At 41.1% G+C, this 14,549-nt stretch overlaps 1 protein-coding gene across 1 annotated transcript in view; it reads right to left on the minus strand.

Moving 5' to 3' along the window:
* Positions 1 to 296: 296 nt before the first annotated feature.
* Positions 297 to 14,549, minus strand: part of LOC146193497 (putative cytochrome P450 301a1, mitochondrial) — a 39,296-nt gene continuing 25,043 nt past the window's right edge. The window contains exons 3-4 of the mRNA XM_084600566.1: positions 2,126 to 2,316; positions 297 to 507 (exon numbers count right to left, since the gene is read on the minus strand). Of these exons, the coding sequence (XP_084456692.1) occupies positions 308 to 507; positions 2,126 to 2,316 (391 nt within the window). The 3' untranslated portion in view covers positions 297 to 307. The remainder of the gene's footprint in view (positions 508 to 2,125; positions 2,317 to 14,549) is intronic.

Genomic DNA, 14,549 nt, shown 5'->3' on the forward strand with positions numbered 1-14,549 from the left:
GTTTTTGGGCAGTAAGCGTCTAAGCCAATTTCGATCTTGGTGGCTAATAAGCGCCAGCGCAGTCAAGACCCTTAGTTCTGCCCGAAATCACGACCTACGCGCGTGCGCTGATATGGATGACATATAGCTAGCCTTCGTACGAATCATTTGCTAAGGCACCTTCTGAACAACGTTTGGTGCCTCTTCAAAAGTACAACGAATTATGTTGCTAGAGTTCGTAACAATGAGCGGAGCCATGATAAAATAATAACCGAAGTATACATTTCAGTTGTATTGTTCAAAGCACATGGCAACTGCACACGGAGCCTTACGGCGTGATGACGTCTCCCGCTCGCTTGAACCGCCAGCTGGTTGGTGTAGGGAGGTAGCGGTAGTAGGGAAACTGCGCCACTAGTGTGTCAATACAGTCGAGGAAAGTTGCTGTATCGTGCATAATGCGCGCAGTTTCCGGCTTTATCTTGTACTCCAGTAGCCCCAGCCTTGTTCCCAACGTGACGCAGACGATTGCTGGTGAAACAAATAAAGAAAAATTGATGTTGAAATATTATCGGAATACAATATTGTAAATATTGTAATACTGTAATGAAGAGAACTAGCTGTTTACGTTGTACACAGGTGTTTTTTTAAACTCTTTGCAGTTGCTTATTTGAATTGAGTACGAAATACCTCAGTGAGGTCTAAACAGATGGATCGTACACAAGGCGGAATGTGATAGTGGTCAGTAATTAGGTAAATAATTATCAAAAGGTATTATTGAGTATATAATGTTTTTATTTTAAGGGCCAACTTTAAATTACAGAAATGAAGGTAGTCAACAGCAAAGCAGAGTCCAGTTTTTAAGTTTTCACTATCGGCAACGCAGTTATAATATAACGTAAATGCGGATTTCTAGCTTTAAACCTCGCTTCCTGAAATGCTGGCTTTTAAATTGAGGTCGTTTTGTCTAATTTATACCGTAGAAGCAGTGAGAATTATTTTCGCGACAATACCACACAAGCTTTGAGCGAAGCCAGTTTTACGATACAAAAGTGAGTACTTTTGACGCCAAATATTTCCAACTGCATTAAATATAACGGAAATTTAAAACTTGACTGAACTTTTCTGCTCAAGGCCTATATTTTCTTATCATAATGGTGGCCCTGAACACAAAAATTTAATTATTTCATTTTAGTTAACTAACTGCCATATTATTGTGCTTCATCAAGTAATGTCCAAATTGCTCTATAATCTGCCAGTGTAGACCTCATTGAAACATCTCTCATAGCGTTTGAAATAATAAACTGTAAACATTTAAAAATAACGCACTATACATTTTACTGAGCATTCCTACATTTTTACAAAATTTTCAAGGCTTTCATAATCACTTACAATTACACACAGAGAACCACATTAACAGGCTTATCTAGCAGATCTGATCTGTTTTGTTGATATGGCGGCCGGGCTATCATCCGAGCATCTGACTGACCTGTCTCTTTGAGTTACCCTGGGACATTTATCCTAGGCAGTTACGCTGCATCGCATTGAAGCGAGTGCTTTCATTATCTCTCTTTTTATTTCCTTCTTCCTGTCTTTTTAAGCATATAGTTTAATGTTCCGTTTAAGCCTCCACCTACCGTGCAGTTCAGTTTAGCATATTCCGAAGGTTTAAGCTCATATGTCCTGATGACACATAAAGTTTATTATATCTCGCACGCAGTACATTGAAATCACACATCCGGAACGCATTTACCGCTGCAAGCGAATAAATATAGCCAGGTTCTATACCTCTAATAAACGTCGCATAGCGTTCCTTGATATGATTCACATAAATATTAGTGCAATGTGGAAAGCCACTATTACTGCACATACGTCTTTTGAACTTGATTTGCTAACGACTGAGGGTTTGAAGGCTACAGTGGCTGGTTTTTAAAAGTTAGCCGACAGTGTTTCAGAACTTGGTTGCGAATCGTCCCGGGATGGACCGTTTCTTTTTGGGAGGTTTAGAGGCGTGTAATAGTGGGAAGATTGAAAGGGCTAGCAAACACATGTATTTAGCTTCGCAGCCACCCCTGCATAGTTTATAGCATGTCGCATTTATAAGTCTATACCGCTCAACGGAAAAAACTGAGTAGGTCCGCTTACTCACTCTCTAGTGACCATTTCTTCAAAACTTGATCGCAGCCACCAACATTTCCCTGTTGGTCCCTGAGCCTTGTGATCAGTTCGAGAACATCATCGGTAACTTGTTCAATATGCTCTACGAAGGACTCGACGGCGCGGGGCCGAAGTGTGGATGCCTGACCCATGTTGCGTATTTTCAGCCACTCTTCACCTTGGCTGCAAAAACATTGAGCTGTTGTAAGACGACACCGAAAAATTGATAAGAAAATTCATAAGGAAATATTATAAGAGAGGCACGAAAAACACGCCGCTACCAAATATATTACACGATTGTCCCACACTTTGCAGCAGGCACGCTTTCAAATTGTTGCTGCCGAAATGTAGCGGCAACCTTTGGAATTCCCCATTGCAGATTAGCGCACATACCCATGGCAGAAACACAGCGATAATGTTTTTCAGTCAGCCAGAGTATGACATTTTAGGAGGACACTTCAGCTTTGCCGTTAAGGGTATGACGCGATAACGTTTCACATACATCACCAATCAATAATCAAACACTAGAACAGCAAATTGCCACGAAGCAAGTTTTTTTACACAGCCTCCGAATTTTTCGACACGCGGTGGCAACTACTACGCAGACAGCCTTTTGATCGAATGAGCTACATAAGCTATCGCTTGAAACTTCGTACCCACCGCCATTTTTAGTTCCTAATCTAGTTCTTCTTCTGTGGTCCCTCGTCCTTTTCCTTTCTGTTTTTATGCGGCAGGGAAAATATCTGCAACCATTGAGCACGCCGAAGATTTTATTGGCGGAGACGGCTCCAAAGAGACTGTAAAGTATTACGGCCGGAAGACGCGAACTAAGGTTCCGCCATGGCGACAGCATTTAGGGGAGTGGAATCGAAATTGTTGTTGGTGGCTATTTTTCACCACATTCGCGAATTTATGACCTGATATTGCAATAAAAATATCATTTAGTTTGAGTGGCTATTTTCTGGCTATTTATAACATTTCTTTTAAAATTTATTAATCACTCTTTAGATATAGGATATTACAATTAAAGCAAACACAACCCATTATTTCCAATCTTTAGTATCGCGGTACACGATGCGCATGCTTAGTCTCCACATGTTGACACGGTGGACTATCCAGGTGGACCATCCTGTGAACTATTTCGTCCGCAAAGATTAGCGATGACAGCGCCAAGCGGTTACCAAGGATGGTAGAAAAGCCATCAAAATTTGGTCGGACCATATGCAGATGTCAGGAGTGCTTGTTTCAGAGGTTGGTAGAGATGTGTTTTTTATCGTCGTGCAGCCTTCATCTGTTTAATTGCGTCTTTCTGAGGTGTTTGGTTTATTTATGTGTATGAAATGTGATGCGTTCAAAAGCAGCCTCAACGCGAAAGAGTTGTGCAATGCAGCAAGCATGTTTGAGTGTGTTGCATGCGGTGGCATCGATCAAGTTCGCTAGCTGTTTATGTCATTTTCTCACATGGTCGAAAACGGCAGTGATAATTTTGTCCCGGCCATATTCTGTTTCTTCCCTGCCTGCGTATTCTGCTCTATGAACTTGAGAAAATCTGAGATTCAAATTAGAGTGAAGCCTGACCTCTTTGGGGCATTTCATACTGCAGGTTGGTCTTTGGATATACGGAGATACAACTTTAACCATTAATGTTCCGCCTAACGTGCTGGCTGTATTATGATAACACTTCGCTGGGAAAACTGATATTTCTTTAATCTTAGCTGCGTTCATTCGCATTGAAAATTTTGTAGCATGTTTATTTGTTGTCAACCCACCCATGACTTGAAGGAAAAGCCAAGCGGTCAAACCTTGGTGCTCTGTAGGATATTCTACATGGGTATAAATTTGGAGGTTAGTAAAATGCGTGTCTGCTTTTGACTACTTCTAGCTTGCGTTCTGGAAGTTTTCAATTAAACCTGCTCAATTGCAGCCCTTATCAAACAGCAAAATGACGCCAGCATGCTGCAAGTGGTCATGGCATGTAGATATTCGGATGGATTATAAATAATTTCGACCCCCTCTACTTTGGTACCGCTTTCTACTTAACATGTTTCTCTCATTTTATTTCATCCCTTTTTCATGTCCGTATATACCACACGTATAAAACGTCCACTGTGTAAAGCAAGTTATCTGAATTTTACAGCTGAAAGAAGTCGGAATCGAGTAATCCGTTTTACGGCTTTATTATATTCATCCTTTACATTTACATTACTTATTGAGCGTTAAATATCGGCAAAACCTGAAGACTTTCAATGCAGGAGGAAAAATGTAAGCTTCAATGAATTTTCGCCTTATAGCAGCCATGTAGGGTACAATCAACAATGCATGATGAGGCAGCTGGCGACAGCATTAGGACATGAATTACATTTCTTGCAATGCGTAGGTTCTCAGTTTTTTGTTAAACTTTACGGAGTATTTCTAACTAACTTTAGTGACCACTTAATTTCTGTAGATAATGCAGACAACTTATAATTGCATGACGGGCTACGTGTAAAAAAATTAAATATATGGAAATAGCGAATCCGCATATTTCGCCAGAAATGGTCAACATAAAGTTTACAATTTCCTAACTAAGTCTCCTTTGGCATCTAACTCCTCTTCTTCCTTTTTCTGGCTAACCTCAACACTTCTTCTTCTCCGTAACAATGTTGCCTTCCCTGCACAGCGCATACTGCTCTTAATATGCACAGACGTAAGCTAGAAAAAAAATATTAGAAGACATAAAATGCCAAACTTTTTTTTTTTTTTCATAAGATTAGTTGGGCAATTTTCAAAGTATATACTATTGTTATATATGACAAAAATGCACGAAAAGCGGTGATGCGCCTAGGGAGTGGATGTTTGTCATAGTCATTCCTATATTTATAAGCGGAGATGTTAAAATGCCAGTTAATTATTTTAATTTTTTTACTTGAACTGTCTGCATAATTCTAGAAGATATCATTATGAAACATATGTATTTTTTTGAAAATAGCCCTCTGCTTAAAAAAAAAAAACAGCATTGTTAAAGAAAGGCTCTGCACAGTGACTCAGTTGACAAGAACAGGGCAGTCATTATCAATCGTGCACAAGCAGGTATTATTTGTCTAGATTTCCCAAAATCATTTAAAAAGATGTGCCGCAGTAACGTCCACTGCAGCTTCCTGTATACCTTGTTTCTGGATCTGTAATTTAAAGGTTAAAATATTATTTATTCAATAGACACCAGTTGTCATCTGCAAAAGTGCAGCTTTCACAAATACGATTAGGGTTTGTGCGCTGTGTGCCGAAGAACCATGCAAGCAACCACTCTTTTTCTCCTTCTTAATCTACATATTTATTAACATTAATGCTGCTATCAGAATGCTCGCAGACGACTGGATCATCTAAAATGCAAATAATAACAAAGATGACCAAGTTGGTCTTGAAAAGGCCCTCACAGAATCACTTAACGGCGAAAAAAAAAACTACATGACTGCAACTCGAAAAAATGACCAACTCGTCTTCCCTTCTCATGTTACATGTCGAAATAAATTAGGTATCTGGTGTATATATCTTTGCACATTATTATCTTGCGACTTAAAATGAGATATGCAGCCGACATGTATTACATTTAAGGCATACTTGGCGCTCAGCTTCCTTTGACGTGCCATTAAGATTTATTTCCCCTGAGACGAAATTGGTAGTATTGACGACACTCGTTGCTTTCTGTACCAGAGTGTGCAATGATTCCCATATGTAAACAAAAATTAAGATGAAGCTAAAAGTAGCAAAGGATAGGAAAGGAAAAATTAAATAACGGGAAAGTAATAAAAGTAATATTATACAATAATAACTGTTGTTATGATTCACCCAGAGAGCGCCTAATGAAAAAATATCTTTTAGCAATCTGCAAAACACCGACATTTTCGCTTCAAGAGGTTACTTTGTTTTGTTTTTTGAAAAACGCCTTTCGAATATCGCTACTAAATATTTCGTTCAATTCAGGCAAGACCCTCAAGATTTGAACACTCTAGACATATTTCTGAATACCGCTTTCACGTTGCTGCTTTCAGGTGTTCCTTGTTTTTCTAGGCTGGAGAGTGGAATACCATCGACACTAATACGTTACAATGAGCCGCCGTGTTAGCGAAATTTCGGCTCGCATTGCCGGTTTACTTTATCCTTACGTAGAGTTGGTACTCTACGATGATGTCTTGTGCTCGAGCTGATAGGAGCCCATGTGTGCCCAAAATGATCCTGTGTACATGGCGCTAACTTGCACAGAATGTCCTCAACAGACCGCATCGTTTTTAGTTGCCACTCGCCACTTTCCTATATGTATACGAAATGCATCTCCCTGCGCTCGTTCAGGTGCGTGTTTTGTTTTTGTAATTTGGAAATCTATGAAGTGCTTATGAGTTTCGATCATATTTTTCTGCGTATGAAATTTAATTTTGTAATACATCGAACGTCTGAACGTGAATATGACAATTCTGTACGGCGACACAACTCTGCTAAAGTCACTTGAATGGCTTGTGTAGTACGCCTAAATAATAAATATTATAACAATAAAAAGGATACATGTGACTATCAACACTTCTGCCAAACTTTTGCATTCAGTCTTTACTAACTTATTCGAAAAACAAACACATATATTTAATGCACACTCCATTATACCTAAATATGATGTGCTTATGTGAGCATCATGCTGCAGTGCCAAACTGCGGCTCACAAAATTTTGCATTTAGTCATCGCTATAGACCTTTGCATCGGGCAAGGAGGAGGCTGAAACGCCTCCTATCTCGGCTGTAGTAAACCGGTTTGGCTACCGCATTTATAAAATAACCTGCAGCACATCAAGGACATTATTGCAGGGGAGGGGGGGGGGGGGGCTATCAGAGTTAAGCATATGCCTTAAATGAAAATGCGACAAAACTTGGGAAAAGCAAAATCATAACAGAATACGTTGCATCAATAACTCGTCTCGATGGCAAACGGTCTTCAGGGCGCAGCGGTAAATCTCATATCATGGAATATACATAAGCTGTAAAAGCTTGGCATGCCTTTATTTTGGAAAGAACAAAATTTTACAACTATTCTTGCCCAGCCGTGTGAACACGCCGTGCTCCACGCCAAACGTGATACTTGTCACGGGGTTGGCACGCGGTTGGATGAACGATGGATACTGTCACAATCTCGGAAATATTTCGCCGTCGGTATCTGCCTGGTATCTACATCAGCGATGGATAATGTATATGATGCATCATACATTGTGCAAGGAGGAGTCATTACTTTCTGAAGGCTAATAACCGGCTCATAAAGAAGAAAGCACCTTTTGAAGTCCCTCCCAGTCTCGTCAGAACTCTACCTTCTCTCGTTAAGCACCTGAAGCTTTTTATACTCAGTCCTTCTGTTCCGCATGTTTTCATATTCATTAAACTTCACCTCTTGCCTTAAACAGCTTAAACATCATTGCATTAAACAGCTTGTAACTCTGTCACACAGTCTCAATTGCTTCATTTATCTCCTCTGCAAACTTATCCACGCCTACTGCGAAGTGTAGCTATAAAACATCCAGCTAAAGGTCGTTCATAAATTTTGTCAAGTTGCATTCTGCTCATTTCAAGAATTAATACCAGAGACCACAGTGTCGGCTTAAACATTTTACATAAATCGTTCCTGTTATAACTATAATGCCTAAAACTTATCATTTGCAATTGTGCGATGAAGTCGAGAAATCTAGTATGTGCCCACAATCTCAAAATATCTCACGACTCCTTTATTTACTGTTCACTGCCATGGACAGGATGTATGCCAAGGCTTTTAATTCGTGCTGGAAAATAAATATGTATTGCGCATCATCGTGACGGGCCCGGTGTAATCCTACCTTTTCTAGGCTGCAAAATTGTCAGACTGTGTTGAGGTACATTACACCCATGGTGCAAATTGAGTCACTGCCTACCCTTAATTATGTAGTTTTGTATAGCCGTATAAATTCGCCTATACTGAAGTGACCTTTCCGTCAAACATACCTTAATTTTATCTTCAACCATATTAGTCTTTAGAGCTACCGTCCTGTTCTGACTCCTTATGTCCACTATAATAGTTTTCGTTTCTTCCTCTGCACTACAAGATGGGCAACGCTTGAAGTTGAGAAGAGTTATCTCATTATTTTAGCCACATATCTGAAGACGAAATTTCGTGAATTTCACCAAGATTCATCATAAGTGTTAGCGTTACTAACTACTTGACACTTCCTATGATTAAGATTTTATCGCCTCTGAAACAAGTCTACGATGTCATTTCACTTCCTAATGCTATATCCTAGTCTCTTGGCAAGTGACGCTTGCAGACCATGAGGGCACCTGAGTTTTATTCAAGAATGTTTTCTCAATTCTGTATGCTAAAATTGTGAGTCGTCGGTGTTTAATTTAAAAAGTTTCAATCACATTTTCATTCAGAAGACCCGTGCGAAATAACGCTCTATATCGATATGTGCTGACTGATTTAAATGCAAACATTGTTTTAATGAATAGACCAAATAGAATATCAGTTTATTACATTTTGATGCTTTTAGCATGACGAGATATTGAATGTAAAAAGGGCATCGATCACTTGTTAAGTTTTTGTGGAATGCACAATGAAAAGGTAGAAATGCGGTGCATAGTATCACAACAGGAATTGCCAACACTTTTTGACTTAAAAAAATAATAATTTTTTCCAGCAACTTTAAGGCTCTGATGTGGGAATACCAACTTGAACCTTGTGTATATCTGCTCACTATAGTTTACCTCGAATCATAACATAGAAGTCAATTGTAAGCGCTAGACTACCCTTTATTTTTTTATTCATAAACTTTACCGCATATCTACCCTGAAATTCAAAATGAAAAGGCAATCATTATATATTGATACGCAACAGTTTAGCACATGTTATAGAAATCAGGTTTCATATGAAATTTTCTCAAACGTTTTACAACTTCACAACAGCAGTCTATATATCATGATGTCATTTTTTCGGCGGTCATCTCGTATTCTATAAATTTAAAGCGTACGATTGGTTCTCTCTGTATTCCCTCAATGGTCATTTTGCACGGGGGCCAACTTCAAAATTAAACATTTGCTATGCACTGAATGCTCATACAATGTTCACTTCGGAAAGTTGGTTGTACGTAAGATAGTAAGTTCGCAGAGGTAAAGTGGATGCACCTAGCACGGGGCCGGGTTAAGTGGAAGAATATGAGACAGACCTTCACCCTATAGTTTGACTGATGATAATGGAGATAAGGATAATGATGATAATGATATTTGAATATAGTTCCATGGAGCAAAATCTTCCCCCTAGTGTGAAATTTAAATCAACTTCCGAACTCTGTAAAGATAGCGGAATAAGCTATTCAGTCTTGATGCTTCATGCCGTTGAGATCCCTTTTTCATGAATAAGCCATGTTGAGCAATCGTCTATGCTTCCCATACTTTCAAGATAGATTGCGAGGAATTGGTTATGCCGATTGGTAATTTTTCCTCTAAAAATGTATCTGCCCTCCCCCCCCCCCCTCACACGTATGCTCTCCTTGACCGTCACCGCCTCCCTACTGCATCACAGTGAAAGTAATTCGTTTAAGGTGCCACATAAGCTATCTGACGGTATCGATTCTTCATCCCGCCAGCCTCTACTATTAGCATTGCGACATATTCTAGGTACCGCAAACCCTCTGAGGGATTGCTCTGCTACATTACGTCAGCAGTTGTAGTCGTTTGATCCTGCGATACTAACTTTAAGGTGTCAATTTTGCTCTGATTACAAGCTTACAGCACGCATAAAGGGGCACGAGAAATGAAGGTTTCTCCTAGACAACCTCATGCATTTGCTACAATTTTCTACCAGAAAACATTAGAATAGCTATCTGTGTGTGTGTGTGTGTGTGTGTGTGTGTGTGTGTGTGTGTGTGTGTGTGTGTGTGTGTGTGTGTGTGTGTGTGTGTGTGTGTGTGTGTGTGTGTGTGTGTGTGTGTGTGTGTGTGTGTGTGTGTGTGTGTGTGTGTGTGTGTGTGTGTGTGTGTGTGTGTGTGTGTGTGTGTGTGTGTGTGTGTGTGTGTGTGTGTGTGTGTGTGTGTGTGTGTGTGTGTGTGTGTGTGTGTGTGTGTGTGTGTGTGTGTGTGTGTGTGTGTGTGTGTGTGTGTGTGTGTGTGTGTGTGTGTGTGTGTGTGTGTGTGTGTGTGTGTGTGTGTGTGTGTGTGTGTGTGTGTGTGTGTGTGTGTGTGTGTGTGTGTGTGTGTGTGTGTGTGTGTGTGTGTGTGTGTGTGTGTGTGTGTGTGTGTGTGTGTGTGTGTGTGTGTGTGTGTGTGTGTGTGTGTGTGTGTGTGTGTGTGTGTGTGTGTGTGTGTGTGTGTGTGTGTGTGTGTGTGTGTGTGTGTGTGTGTGTGTGTGTGTGTGTGTGTGTGTGTGTGTGTGTGTGTGTGTGTGTGTGTGTGTGTGTGTGTGTGTGTGTGTGTGTGTGTGTGTGTGTGTGTGTGTGTGTGTGTGTGTGTGTGTGTGTGTGTGTGTGTGTGTGTGTGTGTGTGTGTGTGTGTGTGTGTGTGTGTGTGTGTGTGTGTGTGTGTGTGTGTGTGTGTGTGTGTGTGTGTGTGTGTGTGTGTGTGTGTGTGTGTGTGTGTGTGTGTGTGTGTGTGTGTGTGTGTGTGTGTGTGTGTGTGTGTGTGTGTGTGTGTGTGTGTGTGTGTGTGTGTGTGTGTGTGTGTGTGTGTGTGTGTGTGTGTGTGTGTGTGTGTGTGTGTGTGTGTGTGTGTGTGTGTGTGTGTGTGTGTGTGTGTGTGTGTGTGTGTGTGTGTGTGTGTGTGTGTGTGTGTGTGTGTGTGTGTGTGTGTGTGTGTGTGTGTGTGTGTGTGTGTGTGTGTGTGTGTGTGTGTGTGTGTGTGTGTGTGTGTGTGTGTGTGTGTGTGTGTGTGTGTGTGTGTGTGTGTGTGTGTGTGTGTGTGTGTGTGTGTGTGTGTGTGTGTGTGTGTGTGTGTGTGTGTGTGTGTGTGTGTGTGTGTGTGTGTGTGTGTGTGTGTGTGTGTGTGTGTGTGTGTGTGTGTGTGTGTGTGTGTGTGTGTGTGTGTGTGTGTGTGTGTGTGTGTGTGTGTGTGTGTGTGTGTGTGTGTGTGTGTGTTACGGCCTAAGTTATCCTCTAAATTTTATTAGGCAGGGGCCACGAGCCGCATGCCGCCTGCTGAACTATGAGGTACTTGTTGCGGTGCGTCGGCGCCAAACATTTTAGGCCGAGTTCCGAAAGCGCATTCTAACTTCATCGGCCAGTTTTACCACCAGACTCGTTTTTCAACTAAATTTAAATGAAGACCTCATCATCAGGCCTTGCACGTTGGAAGTTCTTGATAGCAATGAAAAGAGGTACTGGTAGCTTTAATTTTCTTGAACTTCGGACAGACATCACCTGTCCTCAGTACCCTGGCGCCGGATAACTCGCCGTTCCTTTCATCACTGTGGCGCTTTCGAAGCTATCCTGAAGCTGCGATTGTCCGTCGTATAGGTAGAAGGGAGAGCGCCCCGCTTTTCATTTTCACTCAGAATAGGAGCGTGGCCTGGAAACGAGTTGTATTGGTCGATTTGTATTGAATTTATCTTTTAAATATTATGTTTACTGATATCTTTCCACTGCTATCATTTCTCTCGCTCCAGGCTCACAATGGAATATTTTCTCAATGCGGCCTGCATGGCAATAGCAGTTTGAGAATTTCGACATACGCCATCCCTATTTCGTTCATTAAGAGCCATGATGCCTTAGTAAAACTTGTTGCTGGGCCAGTTTGTTCATGATCGTACGGGAGAAAGTGAGCGCAAAAAAGACAAACACTAGAGAAGAGACAGGACAACGCGCTACCGGCAACTGATTCTTTTATTCAAATCCACACAAAATATGGATGGATGGATGGATGGATGGATGGATGGATGGATGGATGGATGGATGGATGGATGGATGGATGGATGGATGGATGGATGGATGGATGGATGGATGGATCGATGGATGGATGGACGGATGGATGGATGGATGGATGGATGGATGGATGGATGGATGAATGGATGGATTATAGGAGCGTCCCCTTTGAAACGGGGTGGTAGCAGTAGCTATCATGCTCATTTTTCTCCATATATCTTAATTATTGATTTAGAATCGTTAACTAAACCATCATTATATTTATTAAATTTTGCTCCTACATTACTAACATTATGTCAATTCTCTGCTTTTAAGCCACCAATCTTCCAGCCGTTTTTTGCTAGTTTCCACCGCCGGTTTATTCAACCGGCCACTGTTATCTCTAAACCCCAGAGCTTCCGGAACAGTGATTGCGCCTGCATCAACTTCCGGATGGATACCATTGCATTCGAGTATAATATGGTCAATTGTTTCGCTGGAGTTTCCACATACCACACATGCGTCATCTCCATAGTTAAACTTCTTTTTGTAGCTGCGTGTTCTAAGGCACCCTGATCTAGCTTCAAAAAGTAGGGCACTGTCTCTTGAGTTCTCAAAGAAATCTTCCTTCCTGAACTGCATTTTCCACTTTCAGTATAATTACACACTCTGTTTCTTTTCCATCGAATTTATCCAATTTTTACCTTCTGGGTTTTTCACCTGTTGCTTAATGCTCTTTATTTCTCCGTCCTTGTTACTAGCATACTTACTAGTTAGTTTCCTAGTTCTTTTCCTCCATTGCGAGTCAACGCTTTTTAGGTACAGGCATTTAAATACCTTAGCTGCCCATCTGTTACTGTCCAATTTCCTCAGGCGTTCCTCATATAATATTTTACTCTGAGCTTCCCGTTCTTCGAAAGATGCCCAGCCCATATCTCCCTGTATCGCCTCATTTGTAGTTTTGCTGTGGGCACCTAGTGCTAATCGTCCAAAGGATCTCTGATTTGTTTCTAATGTCAACTGTACCTCTGACTTTAGGCACAAAACCGCATTTCCGAAAGTAAGTCCGGGCACCATAATTCCTTTCCAAATACCCCTCAATACCTCATACCTATTGTATCCCCACAATGCCTTATGCTTCATTATCCCGGCATTCCTTCGCCCTTTGGCCTTAAGTGATTGCTCATGCTTTCCAGTGTATGCCAATCCTTCGTTTACCCATACCCCCAAATATTTATATTCTGCTACTCTAGGTATTTCAAGGCCTTGAATTTTAAGACCCTGATCAGTTGAGCCGTTGAAAATCATCAGACCCGACTTAACTGCGCTGAAACTGAAGCCTAGAGCGTCCCCTTCGTCTCCGCAATACTTAACTAGAGTTTGCAATTCTTCCAGACTCTCAGCAAGCAGCACAATATCGTCTGCATACATCAAACCGGGGAGGCGCTGCTCTACTGCCTTTCCACCTAATCTGTATGAGAGGTTAAAACCTAGGTTACTGTCTTGTATCCTCCGTTCCAGGTTTATCATATAAAGCATGAACAGCACCGGTGATAGAGGACAGCCTTGTCTTAATCCTTTGCATACTTTGAGATCCTCCGTACTTCTTATCCCTTCCCACGTAATTTCAACTTTGTTATCCCGGTATATTTCCTGTAGGAACTCTATTACCTCATAACCGCTACCTTCTTCTTTTAATATGTTCCACAGGAGTTCCCTGCTTACGTTGTCGTACGCCTCGTTTATGTCCAGGAAGGCCAAATACAAAGGTCTATTTTCCACTCTAGATATTTCGATGCATTGGGTAAGCACGAACAGGCAATCATCTAAGCGCCTACCATTTCTAAAGCCGTTCTGAAGTTCTCCGAGTATCTTGTTACATTCAACCCATGCTTGCACCTTTAATTTCACCGCCTGCATGGCTAACCTGTACATTACAGATGTTATGGTAATCGGCCTGTAGGATTTTATGTGCATCCTTTCTCCTTTTCCTTTATAAATCAAATTCATTTTACTCTGCCGCCAGCTGTCCGGAATTTGCTTATTCGCTATGACTGTTTCCAAATCTTTTAACAACGTTTCCTTACTTTTTGGACCAAGTTCATTATTCAGCTTGATCGGAATTCCATCTATTCCTGTAGATGTGTTTTTAGGAATATTTTTTTCTGCCTTTTTCCAGTTGAGATTGGTCAGTTCTAAGGTGCTTTGTATTCTTCTACCTTGTGTTGCTTCCTGATTTGCGGAGATTACCCTATAGTCGTTCTTAAATGACTCGGCTATAACTGATGTAATGTAGTTCCCTGCGTTGTCTACCTTTAAACAATTGCCCTCGTTATCTTGAATCCGATCTTGCTTTCTTTCATTCTTCTTCCCTAGCCAGCTTATATGGTTCCAGAATTTTCTTGCTCCGCCTCTAGAGGCATCGTGTATATCAGCCATCCAGCGATCGGTGAACTCTCTTATTTTACTTTGGACGAGGGCCTGCACTTGAAGTTTCTTTTGTCGATATGATTCCCATTTTTGATCGTTTTCCTCCTATAAGCCTGTGC

This window comes from Amblyomma maculatum, chromosome 4 (assembly GCF_055883805.1).
Source record: "Amblyomma maculatum isolate TAMU_Amacu chromosome 4, ASM5588380v1, whole genome shotgun sequence".
NCBI lineage: Eukaryota > Metazoa > Arthropoda > Arachnida > Ixodida > Ixodidae > Amblyomma > Amblyomma maculatum.